The sequence below is a fragment of the Lithobates pipiens genome, unplaced genomic scaffold (assembly GCF_037356315.1).
Source record: "Lithobates pipiens isolate NorthernLeopardFrog02 unplaced genomic scaffold, aLitPip1_a1.2 Scaffold_18, whole genome shotgun sequence".
NCBI lineage: Eukaryota > Metazoa > Chordata > Amphibia > Anura > Ranidae > Lithobates > Lithobates pipiens.
The window spans coordinates 472,741,706-472,765,820 of NW_027507758.1; the positions used below are offsets into that span (position 1 = coordinate 472,741,706).

At 43.0% G+C, this 24,115-nt stretch overlaps 1 protein-coding gene across 2 annotated transcripts; it reads right to left on the reverse strand.

Annotated features, from left to right (window-relative positions):
* Positions 1-5,991: 5,991 nt before the first annotated feature.
* Positions 5,992-23,993, reverse strand: CUNH17orf50 (chromosome unknown C17orf50 homolog). 2 transcript variants are annotated; one of them, XM_077488324.1, is made up of 3 exons: positions 23,898-23,956; positions 21,750-21,903; positions 5,992-7,713 (listed from the first exon to the last, which is right to left on the reverse strand). In XM_077488324.1, exons 2-3 carry the CDS (start codon positions 21,893-21,895, stop codon positions 7,485-7,487), a joined length of 375 nt encoding a protein of 124 aa, XP_077344450.1. In that variant the 5' UTR covers positions 21,896-21,903; positions 23,898-23,956; the 3' UTR covers positions 5,992-7,484. The 2 variants fall into 2 exon arrangements, with proteins under 2 accessions (XP_077344450.1, XP_077344449.1); XM_077488323.1 differs by having other exon boundaries at positions 5,995-7,713; positions 23,875-23,993.
* Between the last annotated feature and the right edge of the window lie 122 nt (positions 23,994-24,115).

Below are 24,115 nucleotides of genomic sequence, written 5' to 3' on the forward strand. Positions count from 1 at the left end.
ATGTCGTTGCAACACTAGACACGATCGTGTCCCCTTTCCGAAAAGCACCGTTCTGTTTTCTTACAAGATACCATACTACTTTAGTCATCCAGAGTTTTTGATTTGGAAAAACTCTAATCCGCTTATATTATCCACACAAGTATTTATAACGCAACGCTGAGTTTGTATACAGATTTAAATACTGTTGCTTAAATACTTCAATTTGTTCTTTCCAAGCAATCCTGCAACTGTGAAAGGGAGTCATCTGGCCAAGTTTTAATTGTCTTACAATCTAGTTTGTAGTTGTTTTCTACCTAATGTTAATGTATGCTGGAATAAAATATAAAGATAAAGATAAAATATAAAGAAAGATGATCTCATCAACCTAGATGAGATAGTGAAATGGCTCTAGAAGCTTGCTTCATGTTGGAATAAAAACCAGATAAAGCAACTGGTGGTACGGTACCCCTATATACTGGGCTAAGTCCAATAGGACAATAGAACCACCCAACAGTTCGCTCAAGACCGACATGTTACCTTGTGATCTAATATCCAATATCCACTATCCAAAACCCATATCCTTGCTGCCCTATAGTAATTTTCCTTCACATGCTCTGCTTTCTGCAAAAAATGTTCCAAATAATAGAGCATAGCCAGAGAGATGAAAAAAAAAGGACACTCTGTTCATCATAACAGTAATTTTGCAGCTCATGCTTGAATAATCAAGGAGTGATCAATACCAAGCCACAGCCTTCAAGGGCCAGTTGGTAGCATTCGGTCAATAATGAGTTTTTTTTTTTTTTTTAGGCTGTTTGATTTATTCTCTAGGTATGAATTTACATTAATGATATTGACGATTTTATTTACGCAGCTCAACCTGCTCCAAGATACATAAAGAACCATTCTGACAGCTCACTGAATTAAGCTCACCAAATTGACAGCTCAGCCACACAGTGCTATGGGCAACGTAGCCTCCACAAAGAGCAGTGCACTGCCACCAGCAGCCTGATTATAAGGGAGTGCCCTGAGTTCTCTCACCGGCCCCATGCACCTCCAATCCCACTTTTTTGGGTACTAGTTTTTTTTTGGTGTCTGCTTCCTGAAGAGTCATAGCAGTAGTTAACTGCTATCAGCTGCGTTCTCTTCCCCTGCTCCTCAGCTCAGACCACAAACTGCTCCGGGAACCACTCGGGCACACACAACCAGCTAGCCTTGCACACATCAAAGGGAGTAGCTGCCTTCAGCCACTGCACCTGTGCATGCCGCCATCCACCTAGATTAGGCGCAACAAGGATTCGCTAACCTTTACGTATACCCAGTGAAGTGACTGTACTAAGGTGATACACAGAGATGAAACCAATCCTCCTACCTAGGTCATGCTTGTTTATCTGCAGTCTTTTCTTCCTTACAGCTGTGCAAAGTGCAGAATTGATACAGCTTGTTGATGCTTTCAGAAAGCAGGGGAACTTTCACTTTGCAGAACTTGGTGAGTTGAGTTTTCAGAGATGATTTGCAGGGAAGGGACACCTCCCCTTCACACAGGAACAGAGCTAAGGCTGTCAATCACAGGCTGAGTGCTGTAGCTCCCTCTGTCATCTTTTTTTCCTCTTGGTGTCAGGAAAATTTGTCAGAGGTTAATCATGCTGGTCTCAGAAGAACAAGGCAGCAGACAGAAATGACACTTAGTGCACTGGATTGAGACAAGTACACACTATAGAGGGATATGCTTTGTTCTTATATCATGTTTGCAAACATTTTGACCACTTTCCACCCACACTATAGCCGATAGCCAGCTACAGCATGGGTCTCCAGTTCTTGAAGGATGTCCATGAAAGTTCTCCCAGGGGCCCCCTGGGGTATGCATCTGGCATGCTCTGTAACTGCAGTGTGCTTTGGACACAGCTAATCACAGATCGGGGTAGAGGAGCAATCACAATGGCCCTTTACCATATGATCAGCTGTGTCCAATCACAGCTGTCACAATGTAAACAGTGTTTTGCTGGTTATCAGCTCTTATCGTCTCTCCTTTCCTCACACAGAAACATGTGAGGAAAGAAGAGACAATCTGTGGGGCACAATGAGAACAGCAATAACACTGATCAGTGCAGCCTCCTTAGCACACATAGGTGCAGAAGAAAAATTACTTATTTACAAAGTTTTATAACCGAAACTAAGAAGACTTTTGTTCTTTTTCAGTTTATTTAGCAAAAAATAAAAACCAATTGGTGATTAAATACAACCAAAATGAAAGTCTCTTTGCTCTCAAATTAATAAAAGTTTAATTTGAGTACAGTGTTGCATGCCTTAGTAGTTATTCAAAATGTGACTGCACTGAAAGTGGGGTGAAAGGTCCCCAGTATTAAAGTGGTCAAGCTGGCCATAGATGAGACAGTTTTTTAGTTTTTTTTTTTTGTTCAATCAGCAGGTTTAACAAAAAAAAAAAAAAAACATCCACACATTCGAGGTTGTATTCTGACAGCGGGAGACTTTCCCACCATCAGAATACACTGAGTGAGCAGAAACTTTTCAACAAGATGGTGGAACAGAAGTCAATCGGTAGATCGACTTCTGTTCAACCACAGTGCCTATAAATGGATTAAACTTCAACTGATTGCTGCTGAATTAGCTTAATTTTGATTGGACATCTGCAATTCCTTTTGTTACTAATTTGTTTTCGGGGGAAATTTTGCATATTCGTTAATTCGGAAGCATCCGAATTAAATTACTAACTAGTATAGATTTTATTATTATTATAAACTATTAAATTATAGGTATTGGAATTTGCTTTCAAATTTCAAAGTAACTGTGAATGCATCCGAAGTAACAAATGCTGATATCATAACTAATGATCCTATAAGCAAGTGGCCTACCTGACAAAAGCATTTGCATTTATTGTTGTCGCAATTCCTTGGCCAGTTGGAGCCTTTAATACAGCCATCTCTGTCCAGGGCTACAAAACACTATGCCCCTTCTTCTCCAGCTACATCCTCTCTACTGATTCAGGCATTATTAGAGGAGGTTATGGAAGATTTTTCTCTCACACCAGAAGCAGGAGCTTTACACAAAATAATAACAAATAAATTAATAACCGGTCATATGCAATAGCCTCAGTGCTGTAGTTCTTAAATTGCCTCCATCTTGCAATGCCCCTTTTGGTACAAAGAGTCCTGCAAAATCTATTAAGACATCTTTATGATTGTTTATGAACAAATAGAATTGGCAATATACTGTATAATAAATGGATAATTCCAGAAAAAGAGTTCACTGCTCCAAACATTTTTTTGCTGAGCGACCCCTCTCTGATGGAAAGAGTTCCCTAAAAAGTTTGATCCTGTAGTCTCAGTCTTAAATATCTCGCTGTACTATTTGAAAATGTTCCTTTGATCAAAAATTCTACAGATAAAAAGTTTAAGATGTTTCTAAAGAAGATCTTTACTCTTGCCTGGGGTGCGGCGCCTTTTTTTTTTTTTTAAGAATTTAACCAGAAAGCCCCCCCAATGTAAGAGCATGGAGAAAACGTAGAAAATATAATAAAACTAATGTCATTGTAAAAATACAAATGTAGCCTACCTTAAAAGATTCTTTCAGCCAGAAACTCACCATTCACAATGACTGGTGAGTAATTGTTCACCCTATCGGCATCTGGTACTGCAGGCTGACTTGCCTGATTAGTTGGCTTTCTGCTCTGAGTTCTAACCAGTGTGATAAGTAGGTAGGTCAGTGTACAGGGTAAGTAGCAGGTAGGGCAGTGTACACAGGTCAGTAGTAGTTTGGGCAGTATACAGAGGTCAGTAGGATGTAGGGCAGTATACAGGGGTCAGTAGGATGTAGGGCAGTCTACAGGGGTCAGTAGCAGATAGGGCAGTGTACAGAGGTCAGTAGCAGGTAGGACACTGTACAGAGGCCAGTAGGATGTAGGGCAGTATACAGGGGCCTTTAGCACGTAGGACATTGTACAGGACTCAGTAGCGCGTAGGGCAGTGTATAGGGAAGAGTAGGGCAGTGGGTGAAAAGGACAGGGTATCAGCAGAGCAATGTACAGGAGGGTGCTCAGATGCGCCTGGTACAGGGAATCAGGAAGGCATGGTATGGGGGATTCAAGGTGGCCTGGTACGAAAAGGTCAGGAAGACATGATAGAGGGGGGTCAGGAGGGGCATGCCACTGAGGGCCTCAGATGGACATGCTACTGAGGGTATCGGGGGTGGGGGGGCACATTACTGCGGAGTTTGAAGAGCACACCACTGGGGTTCAGAATGACACAAAAATTGTTACCTGGTGCAGAGATATGCACATTACTGTGTCAGATATAACTGTTCTAGTGCTGACCCCAGCCAGCCCTCCTCTCTCAACCATCCCACATGATGTCACTCATAAGCCCTTTGGATGAACTGAGGAGGAGTGAGTGATCCACACAATACACTCCAGCTTGGATGCCTTCTGAAAGAGCCAGAATTCGTTCACTGTCAGCAGTGGCATAGGCTTTCCTCGCTCTGCCTGTCTGCTGTCATTAGCGGCATTGGCTTTCCTCGCTCCGCCCACTGTCATTGGCAGCAGAGGCTTTCCTCGTTCCACCCGCCTGCTATCTTCGGCAGCAGAGGCTTTCCTCACCCTGCAGCCCAAACCCTGCTGCATAAACAGCAGAGACTTCCCCTGCCCCACAGCCACACATAAGCAAAGGGCATGCTGCGGTGTGGAGGAATGCCTTTGCTGACTTTTGACAGGTTTCCAGCACTCGTGGCTTACCTATGCAACTCTGCCAGTTGTGGGTCGGCAAGGCAGGAACAAGATCACGATCAACGGGTTGCTGACTCTGGCCCTAGAACATGTAATAAATACAATTTCCAGAATGGCCCTTCTCTCTATTCACATACACATAATCTTCTGAATCAAAGCCTAATCAGCTGAAACTGTCTGAAAATCTTCTCACTCTCATGCCCTTTTAAAGCAGATGTCTTTTTGGGGAAGCAGTTGACCAATTCATAAAAAAGGCCACAAGAGAAAGGGTTTTTTTCCACAGAATGTTCAAAACCATCTTTGTTCCAGGATATATTTCCCAGTACCTCCAAAAATCAGACTAAAAAGGGTTCTCTTCAAATCTGTTTGCAGTACCAAAGCCCAAAGGGGGGTATTGGTTCTATTCTGGACTTAAAACTTCAAATCCCTCAACAAACCCCTTCAAACTCCAATATTTCACATAGAATCCACAAGGTCAGTAATTGCTTCTGAGACGAGGGCATTATCTGGTATCTGTAGACATCCAAGATGCCTATTACTATTTATCCACCTCATCAACACTTTCTTACACTTTGCAGTGCAAGGTAGTCATTTCCAGTTTGTTGCAGTGCCTTTAATGTCCCTTACACACGATCAGACTATTCGGTGGACTTAGTCTGGCAGACAAACCACCAGACGTTGCAGCTGAGGTCCGCCGGACTTTCTGAATGAGCGGACCTACCCACACACAACCGGACTTTAGAAATGAATGGACTTCACCACACACGGAGGAAAGTCCGTTAATTTTGAACAAGGCACCAGGTAGACGGGACTAGGAGGTCAATGTCGCCGCCTCCGTGGGCGAGATTGACACCTCGCTAGGCCGTCACCTGATATGGACTTAAAGGGGAAGCCCTATGCCAAGAAAACAGCGTGGGGGCCCAAAGTTAATATCAGACCCTTATCCGAGCACGCAGCCCGGCCGGTTAGGAAAGGGGGTGGGGACGAGCGAGCACCCCCCCCCCTCCTGAGCCGTACCAGGCCGCGTACCCGCAACATGGGGGGTGCTTTGGGGAAGGGGGGGGGCGTGTCCTGAAGAGACATCTGCTCTGACTTATCAGTTCCACACACCTGCTGTATCTTTTGGTTGACTCTCTCATAACCTTTTGGATTTTCCATTTATTTTAAATTACGGAGACTATAACCTAAATACTGAGACATCCATAGGGGGGCTAGGAGCTCTATAAGGGCAATAAAGTCCCATAAAACAATACATTTGTTGGTGAATTAGCTCATCAGTCTTTGTCCACAGCTGCAATGTTAGTTTTTTTTTCTATAAGCTATTTTTATTAATGATTTTTAAAAGTACATAACAATAAAGGTTACAGAAAAATAAGAGCGAAGTTATGTCAATCATTCCAGTAAGCAGTCATGTGCAACCATACAATGCATGTACATACAGTCAGATATGATACAACATTGGTGTCACAGAATAACATTTAATTGCAAGGGGACCACGAGGGCTGATCAACAAAATGTTTAAACATCTTAGCATTAAATAGAAATTATTGACCTCTGCATTGAAAGAAGTGTTTAAAAGATACAAAGCCAAACAGAATAAATGCATCTAGGAAGGTCAACTGGCAGCTTTATTTTGGTCTAATTTGTCTATTTCAAATGAATAATACATCCATGCAGACCAGATATCATGGAACTGTTTTATTTATCCTTGGATGTAAGAACTCCTCTTTCTGATTCCATGACCCTTTCTACCTCTCACTTTCAGTCCTGTGTGGAGCACTGGGTCTGCTTCCAAAACTTGGGTATAAGGCTTTTTGCCACATTTAAAAGGTATGGCGTAACGCTATTTTTATGCAACTTGAAGCAAGAAAGGGTAGCATTAAATGGACAATGGAGGGGAGAGAATTGGATGGACTTAAGAGTGGTTTTCTGAATCCAAAGAAAATCTTCCTCCCAAAATTTTTGGATTTTGGGGCCCTGCAAAAATGTGCCTTGCTGAGGCAACCTCGCCAACATTTGGGATCTGCTCCCAGAAAGATCTTGGTTAATCATGAAGGCGTTTTTTTTTAACAGCGGGAGAAAAAAACTCCTAGGTCTTAATAGAAGATACATTAGATAGCTTTGTGATGTTTTTGCAATTGGGTGAGCATGAAGTTCATTCCCAGTTCTAATTCCCATTCCCGTACAAAATAAGACTGTGTCTGGGAATAGTGGGTAAAGAATCGTTTATACATTTGTGATAACGGCGAAATGTAGGTTTTGAGTTCAAGGATCCTTTTACTCTTTTGGTGCCTTATTATTAATAGTGATGCCTCAGTGTCTTGCATAGCTAAATATACTGTATCGGTGTATGACCAGTATTAAAATGTATGTAAAGCCAAAATCATTTTTGTTTTAAATAGAGTAGAGAAGGGTTGAAAACCGCTGTCAGGTTCTTTTTTGCTTCCTGTGTCCTACTAGGAGAATTTCTGCTCACTTCCTCTTATGAAGACAAAACCAGAAATTAGAGAAAATCTCTTCAATGTGTGGAATTCCCATCTTATAGAGCTGTCACTGGAACAAGTGTCCCAATTAAAATTCCTCTTGCTTCGGTGTCAACTCTAACATTTTGAATTTACACCATTTTCTGTCTTTATGACCAATGATCACAAGAACAGAAAAAGGGGTGAATCCCACAAGCGAAGACATGGACAGTAATATATAACAGGGTGTCTAATCCTTCCCTTCTCTATACAAAACTTTAAAAAAAATAATACCTTTACATACCTTTTTAAATGAAACCTCTGTGATCATAATGATCCAGCAAGCTGTGTGCTACAAAGAGAGAATCTGCGTGCAGAGTGTCGCATTTCTTGCAGGTGATGATCTCACACTGTGCACACATGTTCCTGGAACGCTCCAGCTGGCCGCAGTATGATTCCTCTCGGTTCATTTTGTGCTCTTTGTGTCCAGTTCTACACAATGGCTTCTTCTTGTCTTCTGGTGCATGTGTCTTCCCTCTACAGAAAGGTATAAGATGCAGGGAGAGTTATTGCCCAAGTCCTGAGCGCCTATATTTTCTGAACACTTTATCATACATACTTTTCAATGGAAACATTATATTCAAAGCCATTTATGCAAAGGGTCAATGGGCCTAAAAGTGATATGGTTACTTATGGATCATATTATTCTCAGAAGGCTCCTGGCTTCTTGTGTGTGTGTGTGTGTGTGTGTATATATATATATATATGCATGCAACACTCCCAGCAGGGAGATCTCCCTGCCATAGTACTTAATTCTGTTCCCGTCTACCTGGGAGTTTGGGTTGTTGGAAGAGTGAAGCCCTCTCATAAAGGCCACAAAAGCTGTGCAAACCCAGGAACTCCAGCAAAGAAGTTTTACCAATAGAATATAAGAAAGATCCTGCATATATTAAAAACTGAAGTATCCGTTCTGGATGGCCTGGTGCTTTTGGAGGTGAAAATATTTGTAAAATTGTGAAAACTGGGCTGCCAGTCCTGTGTTCATGTCCTCATAGTAATCCTTAATGCCGCATACACATGATCGAATTGGTTCGGCAAACAATCCGCCGGACTTTATAACAAATGGACTTGGCCACTCACGGACACTCCGAAAGTCCAGCGATTTCTAATGCGATGACGTACAGCATGTACGACGGGACTAGAAAAAGGAAGTTCAATAGCCAGTAGCCAATAGCTTCCTTCTCGTACTTGCTTCAGAGCATGCGTCATTCTTAGTCCGCCGGACTAGCACACTGACGAATGGATTGTCCGCTGAAAGCCATGTCCGGTGGACTTTACAATGAAAAAGTCTGCTGGAGCCCACACACGATCTAATTGTTCGGCGTACTGTTCGATCGTGTGTATGCGGCATTAGCGTCACTGCTTAGAAAATGTCTGTACTGAAACAAGCACACATCAGGAATTATAGATCTACATTCATACTTGTTTACTACTCAGCTACTTATAAAGGATAAAAGCCGAAGGATCAGCAAAAAATCTTGTAAAAGAGTATCTAGCGAACAGTGTTGGGAATAGCACCATTAGTTTTGTATGTCGTGGTTCTGATGTTTGAATATCAGTCTTTCTTGACAAATTTTCTTTTATTTTGCATGCATTTGCTTGTACATGAGTAAAACCAATTCTAGCTCTCAGAATGGAATTTTAACCTATTCAAGTTAACATTTTACAAATGTACATGCATAAAATACTCACCGCAACTCAGATCCCTGTATTTTTTTTTCTCTACTCTTCTATATGCAGCACGTTTATGCCCCCCACAATTAACTTCAGCCTCGGAAGATTGTACCCCCTTCCTGACCAGAGCACTTTTTGCGATTCGACACTGCGCAGTTTTAACTGACAACTGCGCGATCCTGCAATGTTGCACCCAAACAAAATTTACGTCCTTTTTCCCCACAAATAGAGCTTTCTTTTGGTGGTATTTGACCATCTCTGCGGTTTTTATTTTTTGCGCTATAAACAAAAAAAGAGCAATATTTTTGAAAAAAAATGCAATATTTTTGAAAAAAAATGCAATATTTTTTACTAAAATAAATACCCCCCAAAAATATATATATATAAAAAAAGATTTTTTTCCTCCGTTTAGGCCGATATGTATTCTTCTACATATTTTTGGTAAAAAAAATCGCAATAAGCATATATTGATTGGTTTGCACAAAAGTTAGGTTTTTTTAGTTTTATAGCTTTTTTATTATTATTATTTTTTTATTAGTAATGGCAGCGATCTGCAATTTTTCATCATGCCTGCGACATTATGGCAGACACATCAGACGCTTTTGACACTATTTTGGGATCATTGTCATTTTTACAGCGATCAGTACTATAAAAATGCACCGATTACTGTGTAAATGACACTGGCAGGGAAGGGGTTTAACACTAGGGGATCAAGGGGTTAACTGTGTCCTGGGGAGTGATTCTATCTGTGGGGGGGATGGGCTACCACTCACATGACAGCGATCACTGCTCCCAATGACAGGGAGCAGTGATCTCTGTCATATCACTAGGCAGAACAGGGAAATGCCTTGTTTATATAGGCATCTCCCCGTTCTGCGGCTCCATGACACCGGCAGACATCGAGTCCGTGGGTCCGTGGGCACTGTCACGCTGTACGCAGAGGGTGTGGGCGCCCGCTAGCCCCCACCAATTAAAGGGGTCATTTGCCCACCGCTACCATTGTGCCCGACATATATCGGCGTGCAGCAGTCAGAAAGTGGTTAAAAAAGGTCATGGCATATTGAAAACAATGGGCCGCATTTGGAACAGCAAAAATATGCCTGTATGTCTAAAAACACTGAGTCTAGGTTCACATCAATGCGGCTGCGCTTGATGCGTTTTTCAGGCATGTTTTTCAGTGCACTTTGTGTTTTTAAATCATCGTTTTTGCATGCAGTTTTCATGCATTTCGCATTTTACGCTTTTTTTTTCCTCTTTAAATGCACTGTAAAACACACTGGGAATAGTTGGTTGCTAAGGAGGGGGCTAGGAAGCCGGCCACTGCATCCTTGGCTACAGATGAGTCATCTAAGCTGTCAGCAGGGTTCCCAGCTGAAAGCTGAATGTAAAAAAATGTATAAAAATTTCCCGGCAAAAATATTTGAGAAAAAAACAGTGTGGGATTCTCCACCAAGGTCCATACCAGGCCCTTTGGGTCTAGTATGGATTCAGAGGGTTTCCCCCCACACAATGAAAAAAGGGCATGGGGTTCCCCCAAAACCCATACCAGACCCTTATCTATGCCACCTGGCAGGTCAGGAAAGGGGTGGGGCAAATGAGACCCCCCGGAACCATACCAGGCCAAATGCCTTCAACATGGGGGGCATGCCCCCCACCCCAAAGCACCTTGCCCCCATGTTTATGAGGAAAAGGGCCTCTTCCTGACGACCCTAGCCGCGGGGTCTGCGGGTGGGAGGCGGATCGGAACCTGGAAGCCCCCCTTGCTACCCACCCCGCTATGTGAATGGGTATCGGGTGCATTGTACCCCTACCCCTTCACAAAAAAAGCACTGAAATGTAATAAAAACAGAAGAGCCAGTTTTTGACAATTCCTTTATTAATAACTTTGTCTTCTCTATCCGTCTCTACCCGCCGCTGCTGTCTTCTTCCTCGCTGCCAGTTACCCACCCACATTTTTTAAAAAGTCACTTTTGTTCTGTTCATTTGTTTTGTTGTCGCCCACTCTCTGCATACTCTTATATAGCAATGGGGCGTGGTCATCCAATGACATCGCTCGGAGAGCCTGCCTCTTGGCACAAGGGGTGGACTCTCTGGGTGATGCCATTGGATGGCCACGCCCCATTGCTATATAAGAGTTGGCAGAGAGCGGGCAACAACAAAACAAATGAAGACATCAACAGACCAAGAGCGGACTTTTTCATTTTTGTTAGCAGGTAACCGGTGGTGTCTTATGTATTTATTACATTTCACAGCTTTTTTGGTGAATGGGTAGGGGTATCATGTACCCGATATCCATTCACATAAGGGGGGGGGTCTCCCCACCTGCATACCCTGACAACCAGCATCTAAGGTTGTCTGGAAGAGACCCTTGTCCTCATCAACATGGGGGCAGGGTGCTTTGGGGTGGGGGGGCAGAGAGGGCATGCGGCCTGGTATGGTTCAGGGGGGAGGGCACTCACTGGTCCCCTCTCTTCCCTGACCTGCCGGTTGGCATGCTCAGATAAGGGTTTGGTATGGATTTTGGGGGACCATTTTTTACAATCCATACTAATCCATGCATAGCATACTAGCTCATTATGAATAACTTACCTGAGAATGAAGCCCCCGAAGCGGTCCTCCATCTTCATGTCCACCGCTGCCATGGATCCTGGAGTGACTTCCGGGTCTCGCTGCTCTGGCGCTGTGATTCGCTGGAGCAGCAATGACGTCACTCCCGCGCATGCGCACAGGAGCCGACACTCGCGGCATATTGCCGCGATCTGCGGCCTGCGCGCCGCTGTCTACGGCTGTCTTCGGGTAAATATCTCCTAAACCGTATATGTTTAGGAGATATTTCTTAGACCTTCAGGTAAGCCTAGATTAAGGCTTACCTGTAGGTCAAAGTTGGTTGTAAGGGTTTACAACCACTTTAAGTTAGCCATTTACATGTTTTTTTTGTTTTTTTCCCAGCCTGCTTCATAGGATAGATGGATGAATCTTCAACTGCAGCTATTGTACTTTGACAGCCAACTCCACCAGCTGTGCAAATACCCAAACAGTGCCTGCATCTGATTGGATGCAGGGGCTGTTCAGCAGGCATTTTTTTTATCTGGCTCCTTTGATTCTTCAGTCAAGAGATGTTCGATCAATTGGTGTCTGATAGGATGAATTGGCTGAAATTCACTCTATGTATGGCCAGCTTATATTTTATTCAGCCATTGCACTACTGTAAGTGCCTAACTTCTGGCACTGAAGTGTATAGTTCAGGCTCTAGTACAGTGATCACATTCTGATGTTCATGCATCCCTCCGCTCCCCTTTCCCATTCAGAATGCCTTCTATTCTTTGAAGAAAGTACAAGGCATTTTGTAAACGGATGAGATAGTGTGAGCAACCCACTATCATCACTGTACTAAACCAGAATCTAAGTTTCAGCACCAGAAGTGCAATGCTTTTAATAGTGTACAGGCTGTATAAATGTAGGGGTGTATTTTATAAAAATGTGTGACTCCTGACGAGCAAGCGCTATGTTTTTTTGAAAAGTTAATTTGCCTGAAACCACAGTTGGATTTCAGGACTATTTCACAAAATTTCTGGTTTCAGTACCAGTCCAGCTGGGTTGCACTGGGTTCTCCTTGACCGTAGGTGTCGCTGTCACTGCCGGCAAGAGTAGAAACGCAGTCCAGCTGGGTGTATTTAATGCCATTGTTTTCTCGGAACCAGCCCAGTGGGAGTGTTTCCTGCTGTGCATTCTGGGAGGTGGTATTTAAGGTACCAACGCCACGTGGTTCGGGGTTCTATCTTTATTTTCTGTCTGTTCAGTTCTGGTGGTCCTCCTGGCCCAGCCCCATGGCCCTCCTGGCCTGGGGTGCAGAACCATGCATACCAAGTCTTGGGGCCGGCTGGCCCGAGGCAACGCAACTGCAGGGACAGGCCTGACTGGATTTTGGAGCCTACTGATCCGAGGGTGGTCCGGTGCCGTCTCATCTGAAGGGAGAGGCACAGCAACTGAAGAACCCCAGGGGAGGACTCTTCAGGAGAAGGCTGTGCGCAAGGCTGGCTTCTCTGAAGGAGCCTGGAGGCTTAGTTGAAGGACGCATCCTGGATCAAAACACATATGGTATCACCGGATCGGCTAAGAGAACCTGGTACCGTATGTTAGCTATTTAAATTTATCTACGTTCCTTAGTAATGCTCAAAAGTACATCACAAGTCTGTGGCAGAGACTTTGTCGAACACCCTACCGGCTGCTAGGCCTAGTGTTAGGAGGTCTAGCCGGGGGTTGTTAAATCCAGTTGTGAAACGGTCTTTATTCTCTGGATTTTCTATAAGGACTTCCATAATTATTTTTTTTTGTACCTGAACTTACTCCTAACCCTGTACCCTTTATTGAAAGACTCTGTTTCTGTTCCAAATAAATAACCCAAAAGAAGATTCAGTGTCAGTTTCCACATTCTTTGGGCCATCTATCACAGGAATCCCTAGATGGAGAGGCAAACAAGGAGGTAGTGGTAAGCCCAATAAAACCAGCAGCTCCTTCGGGGGTCAGTGCTACATGTGGGGGCTCGTCTGGGATTTGCCGTTACCTCTCGCAACTAAAGAGAATTGTCTGTGTGGAATTTATATGGTAGAGGGTTTGTTTTTTGGACTGCGCCATATTTACATGGAGTGATTGATGGCCACTGCCTGGTGCATAGACTGTGGGCGGAGTTGAAAAAAAGCCTGCGAGTTGCGTGACCGGAGGAACCAGTGGGAGGAGTCTTGCCTGTTTCTTTTCCTGCATGAGGCACCGCGTGAGTGTATCATAGGAGAAAGAGGAAAAGAGTCTGTGCAAAGGAGAAAAAAATGTCCCGGATGCCAGGAACATCGTCCATCATGGGACCCAGGATGCCTTCAGTGGGAAATGCCACAAGTGTGAGACTGCCTGGGACTTTGCTCACAGATACAGGAATTCGCCCGAGACCGCAGGGGTGTTTTGTACTGTATACAACAGGAGATGTCGAGGCACTGGGAATGTTCTGTAACAGGTGCAAGGGACTGGTCGCAAGTCCCCGGCTGTTTGTCCGATGCCTGAAATGTGGAGAGTACTTATTTAAAGTGGAGCAACCGACCGTGCCGTCTCGTGCATACCATATGGACTGGGCCACGGGCATTGCCATGAGGAGTCTGCTGTATGTGCTCCTGTGGCGAGGCCTGCAACTTGTATACCAACCACAACCAGTATCCTGGAGGGAGATGCTGTCACCACCATCACCGGAGGGGTTACTCCGGACATCATGAACACTGCTTCGTCCACCATTACCATAATCCCTAAGCCTGCTCAGAGGAAGGTGGGGTACGTGAAACCCTCTTGCGGCCGCGGTAGAGGCCTAACTCAGAATTCACCTGGATCGGATTGGGGGAAAGAGATCGTTCCCAAGGAATCCACTGCAGATACGGTTGAGAGTTCTGGGAAAGTTGTAATGAGTGGGACTGTATGTAAATATTTGCCAGCAGAGGAGCTGCGGGACTCAGAAATAGATTCTCTGTCTGATTTGTCAGGGGATGACAATCTGTTTGAGACTTTGTCCCAGGAAATGTTATGGGCCAATGCAGATGATGTGGCCACAACATGCAATGTATCTAGCTGGTTGGCTTTGAATTCAGGGAGTGCATCGCCTCGGGTGGGAACCCCTACAACCATTGACTTGACTTTACCCAAAAATTTCAGTTTGTCAGAGTCCAAGAGAATGTCTTTTTCTATGGTACATAAATTACCAAATTCTTGTGTGCCTCCCGGGGATGGAAGTGCCCGAGCTCTGCCTAGGCTCGCACGATCCCAGTGGCTGCTGAATAAGCGGGTGGCTACAGAATATGGTTTGGAGTTCCCCTATGTTCCCAAGGAAATTATGCAAGAGATTGAGAAAAACCGAGAGCATTGGTATGCCAGTGATGTTTGCGACTATCTGAAAATACCAAAGCCCTTTAGGAAACAAGGATGTTCTCCCAGTATGTACGAACGTTTCCCCCGGGTGTCTTCAGAACTGGAGCTTTGGAAGACACATATACTCTGATAAAGTTGTAATTTGCCGGCCGGGAAAGAACAATGTAGTATACTTCATCACCACTGTGGATGCCAAAGGGGAAAACATTTTCCCTCTGCTGAAAAAAAAAAAGTACATGGACTGTGGGGCTAGTTAGATAGTGTTAGGTTTACTAGAGGAAAGCTCCATGTCAAGGTTATCTACCAGCCACAGCACTTGTATGAAGGACTTGCATTTTGTTGCTCTTGCCACTAGATGGTGGGAGTTTGCAAAAAACACTTGGACAATTGCACGTAGGCATGTAGGTCAACGATACTGGAGGGAGAGTCTCATTTTCTGTTGGGAATGGGACTTTGCCTCCTATAATTGTACACATAGTATCTGGTTCATTGCTTTGTGTATTTTCTTTTCAGGACTCACCAAGATCACCTATCAAGCTACCAGAGAGTGGGTGGTGTAGATAGTCAGGTATTGGGGTTTGTGTATTATGTGACTGGTTTTATGTCAACTGTTTAACGTAATACATGTTCAATGTTTTCCTTTTCCTTTCCATCCCTCATCCCAAATTTTGAGTTCAGGTACTCGACTTTCAGGACTGAAAGTCTTTGTTTTTGTTTTTCCTTCCCCAGACGATGAGGACAGCCCAGTGGTAGTGTTTCCTGTTGTATATTCTGGGAGGTTGTATTTAAGGTACCGACACCACGTGGTTCAGGGTTCCATCTTTATTTTCTGTCTGTTCAGTTCTGGTGGTCCTCCTGACCCAGCCCCATGGCCCTCCTGGCCTGGGGTGCGAAACCATGCATCCCAAGTTTCGGGGCCGGCTGGCCCAAGGCGACACAACTGCAGGGACAAGCCTGACTGGATTTTGGGGCCTACTCATCCGGGGGTGGCCAGGTGCTGTCTCATTTGAAGGGAGAGGCCCAGCAACCGAAGAACCCCAGGGGAGGACTCTTCAGGAGAAGGCTGTGCGCAGGCGCAGGCTTAGCTGAAGGATGCATCCTGGATCAAAACACATATGGCTAAGAGAACCTGGTACCCTATGTTAGCTATTTAAATTTAGCTACGTGACTCTGTAACGCTCAAGTGTACATCACATGATGTCATGATACTAGGCTTTTTATCAGAAAAGAAATAGGAAGTGGGCTGTATAAGGTATTTACTAGCAGAAAAAAAATACTATCCAAAGACAACAAAGGCAGAAGATTACATAGATGGAAAGATGAGAAAAAAGACTGAAGGTTGGCTTTAAGCTATTTTCTTTGCTGGGTGCAAGTTTTTCATTATTTTTAAAATGGAAAATACTGGCCACTTGATGGTGGTACGTATCATATAGTTTTTCCATTTTAAATTAATGAAAAACATTCATCCAGCACAGGAAATAAAATTAATTTTTTGTCCCATTTGCACAGAATGAATGTACAATTAGAGGTATTTTTTACATAGAAAGTAGCCAGAAAGTTTGTTTCCTAGAGTTCATCTTTATTGATAGGTCTGCTTCAATACCAAGAAAAAATATTTGTGGATTAGTTCCCTCCATCTGCACAAAAAAAACTGATAGATATACTTCACTGTATACACATTTCCTATGGCACTTATTGTTGTCGGGTGTTGTTTCTATCTTAGTCTAAAGAAGTTTTCAGAGATTACATGTGACATACACCCGGAACAGGGGCTTTTGTAGGGTACTGCAGGGAAGCCTCTTTCCCGCTGACTATGGGCCCTGGCTTTTGAGTTGGCTCTATTTTTTGGGAGGGGTGTGCCTGGGGGACCTTTGGAGTTGTTCTGCTTCAGATTCGGGTTCATGTCTCACGGAATCACACAGACTCTGTGAACTGGAGGACTCCCCAGATAGATTTATGCCCAAACCAACATTCACTACTTCAATCCCCCCCCGGTCTGGGGTCTCCTGACCAGTTGGAGACTCTGCTCCTTGCACAGATGGAAAGGGCTGCAAGGGCTGGGAAGGTGATAATAATGGGGATTTTTAACTATACAGAAATTGCCTGGAGTAATGGCACTACTGGGACAGTTAAAGGGCAAAAATGTATTAATTTATAAACCTATTACAGGACAATTTCTTTTTTTTTGAGGCCCCAACTAGGAATGATATTACTAATGTTCATATAAAGGAACATCTTGGTAGCAGCGAACATAACATGATTTTATTTGATGTTAGCGGTACGCAAAAAATGCATACTGGAAAGATAAAAACACTTAACTTGAAGATAACTTCAAGAGAGCAAATTTCAGAAGGATGCGGGCCGCTCTCCAGGACTTGGACTGGGAGGGAATATTAGCATCAATGGACACAGAACAGAAATGGGAATTCTTCAAAGTGTTTGTGAACTCACTGCAAAGTATATTCCCATTGGCAATAAGTTTAAATGCTAAAAATAAAACCTATGTGGCTCACGGCCAAAGTTTAAAAGCTATAAACTATGAGAAAAGAGCTTTTAAAAAATATAAAAATGAAGGAACACTAGTGTCATTTAAATGTTACAAAGAATATAACAGAATATGTAAAAAGGAAATCAAGGATGCAAAAACTCTAAACGAACGACAGATTGCAAAAGATGACAAACCCCCAAAAATTCTTCAAATATATTAATAGTAAAAGGGTCAGGTCTGAGCATGTAAGCCCTTTACAAAATCATCTAGAGTTGGTGACTGGGGACAAAGAGAAGGCAAATTTATTAAATACTTTCTTCAGCTGTGTGTATACAAAGGGGCATTGGGGAGCTCATGTCCATAATGGGGGTGGTTGTGACACAGCTCCAAATGATCCACAATGACTCAAAAGAGATACGGTCCAGAAATATTTAGACAAAATAAAGGTGGATAAAGCACCTAGACCAGATGGCATCCACCCACGGATCCTAAAAGAATTGAGCTCTGTAATTACAACACCATTGTATCTAATTTTTAGGGACTCATTATTGACGGGAATAGTATAACTGGATTGGTGTAGGACCAATGTGGTGCCTATATTTAAAAAGGGAACAAAGTCTTTACCAAGTAACTATAGACCTGTTAGTTTAACTTCTATAGTCGGGAATATACTGGAGAGTTTAATAAAATACCACATAGACGTGTTCTTGCTGGAAAAAAATATTTTAAGCAACAGGCAGCATGGATTCATAAAAGACAGAAGTTGTCAAACAAACCTGATTTCTTTTTATGAGGAGGTAAGTAAAACCTTAGAGGGGTGGCGGTGGACGTGGTGTACTTGGATTTTGCAAAAGCGTTTGACACAGTTCCGCACACATGGCTCATGTGTAAGGTAAAGTCTACCGGCTTGGAAATATCAGTTTGTCAATGGATAGAAAACTGACCAAAATACAGAATTCAGAGAGTAGTGGTTAATGATTCTTACTCTTAATGGTCTAAGGTTATCAGTGGTGTACCCCAAGGTTCAGTGCTGGAACCCTTACTTTTTAATATCTTTATAAATGATATAGGGTCTAGGATTAACAGTAACATTTCTGTCTTTGCAGATGACACTAAACTATGCAGTGGAATAACGTCCTTACAGGATGTCTCCAATTTACAAGCCGACCTCAATGCACTGTCTAATTGGGCAGATGAGGTTTAACCGGTTCCCGACCAGCGCACACCGATGTACGTTGGCAGAATGGCACGGGCAGGCATACTGGCGTACAGTTACGTCCAATCTTTAATGCCGCTCGCGTGCTGGTCGGGACCCCCGTGAGTCCGGTTGCGGGTCCCGTGGATTCGATCGCCGCGAGCATACCCGCGATCGTCTCGCGGGGTGGCTGAACGGAGAAATGCCGTTGTAAACAGCATTTCCCCGATCTGCCTAGCAACTAGTGATGCTGATCTCTGCTCCATGTGATTGGAGCAGAGATCAGTGTTCACTAAATGAAAGCCCAGCCCCCCACAGTTAGTAACACACCCCTAGGAACACTTAACCCCTACACTGCCACCCACTGGTTAACCCCTTCACTGCCAGTGTCATTTACACAGGAATCACTGCATTTATATAGCAGTGATTGCTGTATAAATGACATTGGTCCCAAAAATGTGTAAAAAATGTTGTGACCGCCATAATGTCGCAGTCACAATAAAAATCGCTGATCGCCGCCATTACTATTAAAAAAAAATTATTAATAAAAATGCCATAAAACTATCCCCTATTTTGTAAACGCTATAACTTTTGTGCAAACCAATCAATAATCGCTTATTGCGATTTTTTTTTTACCAAAAATATGTAGAAGAATACGTATCGGCCTAAACTGAGGGAAAAAAATGTTTTTTATATATTTCTGGGGGATATTTATTATAACAAAAAGTAAAAAATAATGCGTTTTTTTTTCAAAATTGTCGCTCTATATTTGTTTATAGCGCAAAAAATAAAAACCGCAGGGGTGATCAAATACCATCAAAAGAAAGCTCTATTTGTGGGGAAAAAAGGACGCCAATTTTGTTTGGGAGCCACGTCGCACGACTGCACAATTGTCAGTTAAAGCGACGCAGTGCCGAATCGCAAAAAGTGATCTGGTCTTTGACCAGCAAAATGGTCTGGGGCTGAAGTGGTTAATGTTGATCAATGTAAAGTTATGCACTTGGGGGCTAAGAATATGCATGCTTCATCCATGCTAGGGGAAGTACAACTGGGGGAATTAATGATGGAGAAGGATCTGGGGGTTTTGGTAGATCATAAGCTCAATAATAGCATGCAATGCAAAGCTGCCATTTCCAAAGCAAGCAAAGTCCTTTCTTGTATTAAGAGAGGTATAGACTCCAGAGAGATAGAGAGAGAGATAATTTTGCCCCTGTACAAATCATTAGTAAGACCTTATCTGGAATATACAGTTCAGTTTTGGGCACCAGTTATCAAAAAGGATATCAGGGAACTGGAGAAAGTGCAGAGAAGGGCAACCAAACTGATAAGAGGCATGGAGGAGCTCAGCTATGGGGAAAGATTAGAGGAACTGAATTTATTCACTCTTGATAAGAGGAGATTAAGGGGGGATATGATCAACATGTACAAATATAAAAAGGGTCCATATAGTGAACTTGGTGTTGACTTATTCACTTTACAGTCATCACTGAGGACAAGGGGGCATGATTTATGTCTAGAGGAAAAGAGATTTCATCTCCAGGTTTCTTCACAGTAAGGGCTGTGAAAATGTGGAATAGACTCTCTCCAGAGGTGGTTCTGGCCAGCTCAGTGGATTGCTTTAAGAAAGGCCTGGATTCTTTCCTAAGGCTGGGTTCACACTGCTGCGGGGGGAGATCCGGATGTGATTCGCACCGCAAATCACATCCGATCTCCGTAGCGATGCGAGTACAGCCATACAGATAGTATGGCTGAATTCGCATCGCTCCCGCTGCAAACTCGCACGGGACCCTTTTTTTGGTCCGCAACAGAATCGGATCGCATGGGGGTTCACACCATGCGATCCGATTCCTGTGCGAGTTGGCAGATCGCACTGCGATATGCGGACGGATCTGGGGGTGTCATTAACATATCATTGACACTCCCAGCCGTCCGCATAGGGCAGTGTGAACTGCCGGCAGGAGGTGTGCGATGCGGGAAAACGCCGCGGATTCGCGGCGTTCCCGCATTGCAGCGGTGTGAACCCGGCCTAAATGTACATAATAATATAACTGGGTACTAACATTTTAGGTAAAGTTGATCCAGGGAAAATCCGATTGCCTCTCTGGGATCAGGAAGGAATTTTTTCCCCTGCTATAGCAAATTAGATCTTGCTTTTCTGTTGTTTTTTTTTCACCTTCCTCTGGATCAACTGTGGGTATAGGATTGGGTATATGGGATTGTATGATATTTTTTATTTTATTTATTTATTTTTTATGGTTGAACTGGATGAACGTGTGTCTTTTTTCAACCTGACTAACTATGTAACTATGCAACTGTCTTTCTCTCATGACATAATTTGGCCATTGTGTGCCTCCTAGGTGTGAATTCCCATTATTAATTGAGTCACCTCTTGTTTCTGTCTGTCTGATAATACTCTTGGAGATGTGACTAGCATTGTGTCCATTTAACTTGTTACTGAACCATTACGTTAGCCATTCATTAGATTCACTGATATTACTGTTTACAGTTTGCATTGTTTAGGATAATATGATCAAGCCCTTACTGGATTTTGTGTGGTATATAGTCTGTGTGAGCTTACAATAAAGTCAGTACCAGTTTGCACCTAAGCTAGTGTCATCTAGTTCTTGGGTGCAATGCTCAGCTATGATACCTGGTTTCTGGTTTTAGAATGGGGGAAGCTGTATCTTGGCTGAAGCACCCAAGCAGGGTGCTAGGTGGTCCATCACTTTACTAAGAGAAGATAAGTGCAGGAGGAAAATCTGACTACACAGGACCACAATTCATCTCATGTTCAGTGCTTGTGTGTGAAGTGGGTCTGTTCTCTAGTGTCTACAGCTCTGTTTAAAAAATGATGAATATGAAACCACCACAGCCGACCAAAAAAATGCAGAAATACCATTTAGTGAGTTTTCAGTAAGAAAACCAGGCATAGTTGTCTGATTTCTATAGACTAACCCTATGCAATTAGTGTGACATTGTAATAAAAATTATACAAAGCTTCCAACTTTCTAACGTGAAAAAGAGGGACACCTTTTAGCAGAAAGAAAGGCTGATCTCTCCCTATGGATACATCCCTGGTTACAAGAAGGGTAGAGTATAAAAACTCTTTTGGCAGTTAAACAGTACATTTTTATAGAAGTCTATACATCTGACTAAAAAGAGGGCCAACTTGGGAAGAAAGGGAGAAAGAGGAATATGATTCCAAATTAAGAGACAATTGAATGCAATGAGTTTAGTTGGATTTTGAGATCATACTTGTGAGTCTTCAGGGATCCACAGAGCACAGCCAAGGATGAAATCTTCTTCCTAATTATCCGTTCCCTCTTCTTTCTAGCACTCCTGTCCACACATGTATTCACCGCCTTGTCGCCATTCACTGGCTTCTTATTCTGTCCACTCATGTCAAGTCCTGAGGGAAAAGAAGCTCTGTAGGATTACTACATAAAGATCCTGATTTACAACACCCATTCTATTTCTTCACCTGGTGATCCTGCCAGTAAAGCACTTCCTGTCCTAAGGTGAAAATGCTCACTCACTGTACTGTATCTTTGGAGGAACAACATTGTCAGCCTAGGACAGTAAGTGTGATAGTGACCTCTTCTCATCTTTATCACATAGTGGGGCGGTTGTCTGTAATCTACAAAATAAAAGAGTGGCCAGGGCTGACGACACTGCATGAGATTTTAGTGCAGCACTGGGAGGTTGGAGCACACTGGATTTCTGGTGGGATCAGAATTTTTAAACTTTGGAAAACTGTGCCTGTATTGGAGAGATGTATGGGATTACTTTGTCCATACCTTCACCTTTAGCACTACTTGAAACTTGTTAAAAGACAACTGAAGCTTGATCACAGCTTGTTTAGAATCATGGCCAACACTTCCACTATCCATGTTTAACTTTCCTAAACTGTAGCTGCAGGTTGCTTTAAGTGTTTGCCAATCCGCCTCAGTACATACACTGAGACGGGGTAGCTTCTGCAGTCAGAGCAACATACCTGTATGTCGCTGCCTGTTTCTGGGTTTCGGGCGCATGCCCCCACCTGCCCGCTCCCCTGTGATTTGACACAGGGGGAGTTTGTCCACAGATCCCAGCCAATTATTCATGTGCCATTGTGTCCAATCACAGTCCCTAGCCCTGTTTGATAACCCACAGGGCTCTGTACAGAGGGAACGATCACGTTGTTTCTTTTCCCTGCAAAGCAGGGAGATAAAACAAATTGATCTATAATTAAAAAAAAGCAGCACGTATTACACACATTACACATTGTTAGGCACACAGTAAACGCCTTGATTGCCCCTAGATGTTAACCCCTTCCCAGACAGTGTCATTAGTACAGTGACAGTGAATATTATTGGCACTGATCACTGTATTGGTGTCACTGCAAAAGTCAGTGGCAGTAAGTCAGTTGGTTAGTTCCCACAAAGTGTTATTGTGAGACTGCCCTCTCTCACTATCACAGTCCCACTATGAGTCGCTGATCACCGTCATTACTAGTATAAAATAAATAAATAAATAGAAAATACAGCATATATACCATCGTTTGTAGACCCTATAACTTTCAGGCAAAACAATTAACATACACTTATTGGGATTTTTTGTAGCAGAATACATTTTGACCAAAATGTATTATGAAATTATACTTCATCATCAATTTATTTATCATTTTTTTTTATTGAATGTTTTTTAACAGAAAGTAAAACATATTATTGTTTTTTTATTTTATTTTATATAATAAAAAAATAGAAACCCCAAACAATCAAATACCACCAAAAGAAAGCTCTATTTGTGTGAAAAAAAAATTATATAAAGGAGTTTAATTACTAAAGGCAAATACACACTGCACTACAAGTGCACTTGGAAGTGCACTCGCTGTAAATCTGAAGGGAAGATCTGAAATGAGGGGAAGCTCTGCTGATTTTATCATCCAATCATGTACAAGCAAAAATGCTGTTTATTTTCCCTGCATGTCCCCCTCAGATCTACAGCGATTGCACTTTCAAGTGCACTTGTAGTGAAAAGTGGATTAGTCTTTAGTAAATCAACCCCAAAGTGTTGCATGACCACACAATTGTCAGTTAACGTAGCGCAGTGCAGAATAGCAAAAAATGGCCTGGTCATGGAGGAGGTAAAATCTTCCAGAGCTGCAGTAGTTAATATCTTCAACAAAGCTGCTTGATGCTTTCTGAAAATTTTACCAATGCATTGCATAAACTTGCTCTACACATTGCTGTTGAGATGAAGCCCATGTGTCCATGACCTTATACTCCTTTCAAAATTATAGGACAAACACCCCCACCTGGTGAAGTTCAGTGTGGTGGGAGCTAATAATGATATAGAAAAGTATAACCTATGATAGAATCTAGGCCCTTTGTGGACTCACCTGTCCCTCTAAATAGCACAAACCTGCCTGTGTAGTTCAGATGTCCTCAGATAGGATGATGGGCTGTGGATGGCAGCGCGGGTCCTTCAGTATGAGGAGTAGAGTTGCTGAGACCTCTTATTAAATGTTCTTCTGTGGGTCCTCCTGCCTGCTCCCCACACTGATTTGTCTTCATTTCCTCAATGTGATGTTCTATTCCAGATATAATTGTCCATTCAGCTTCCTTTAATGAAATTACCCA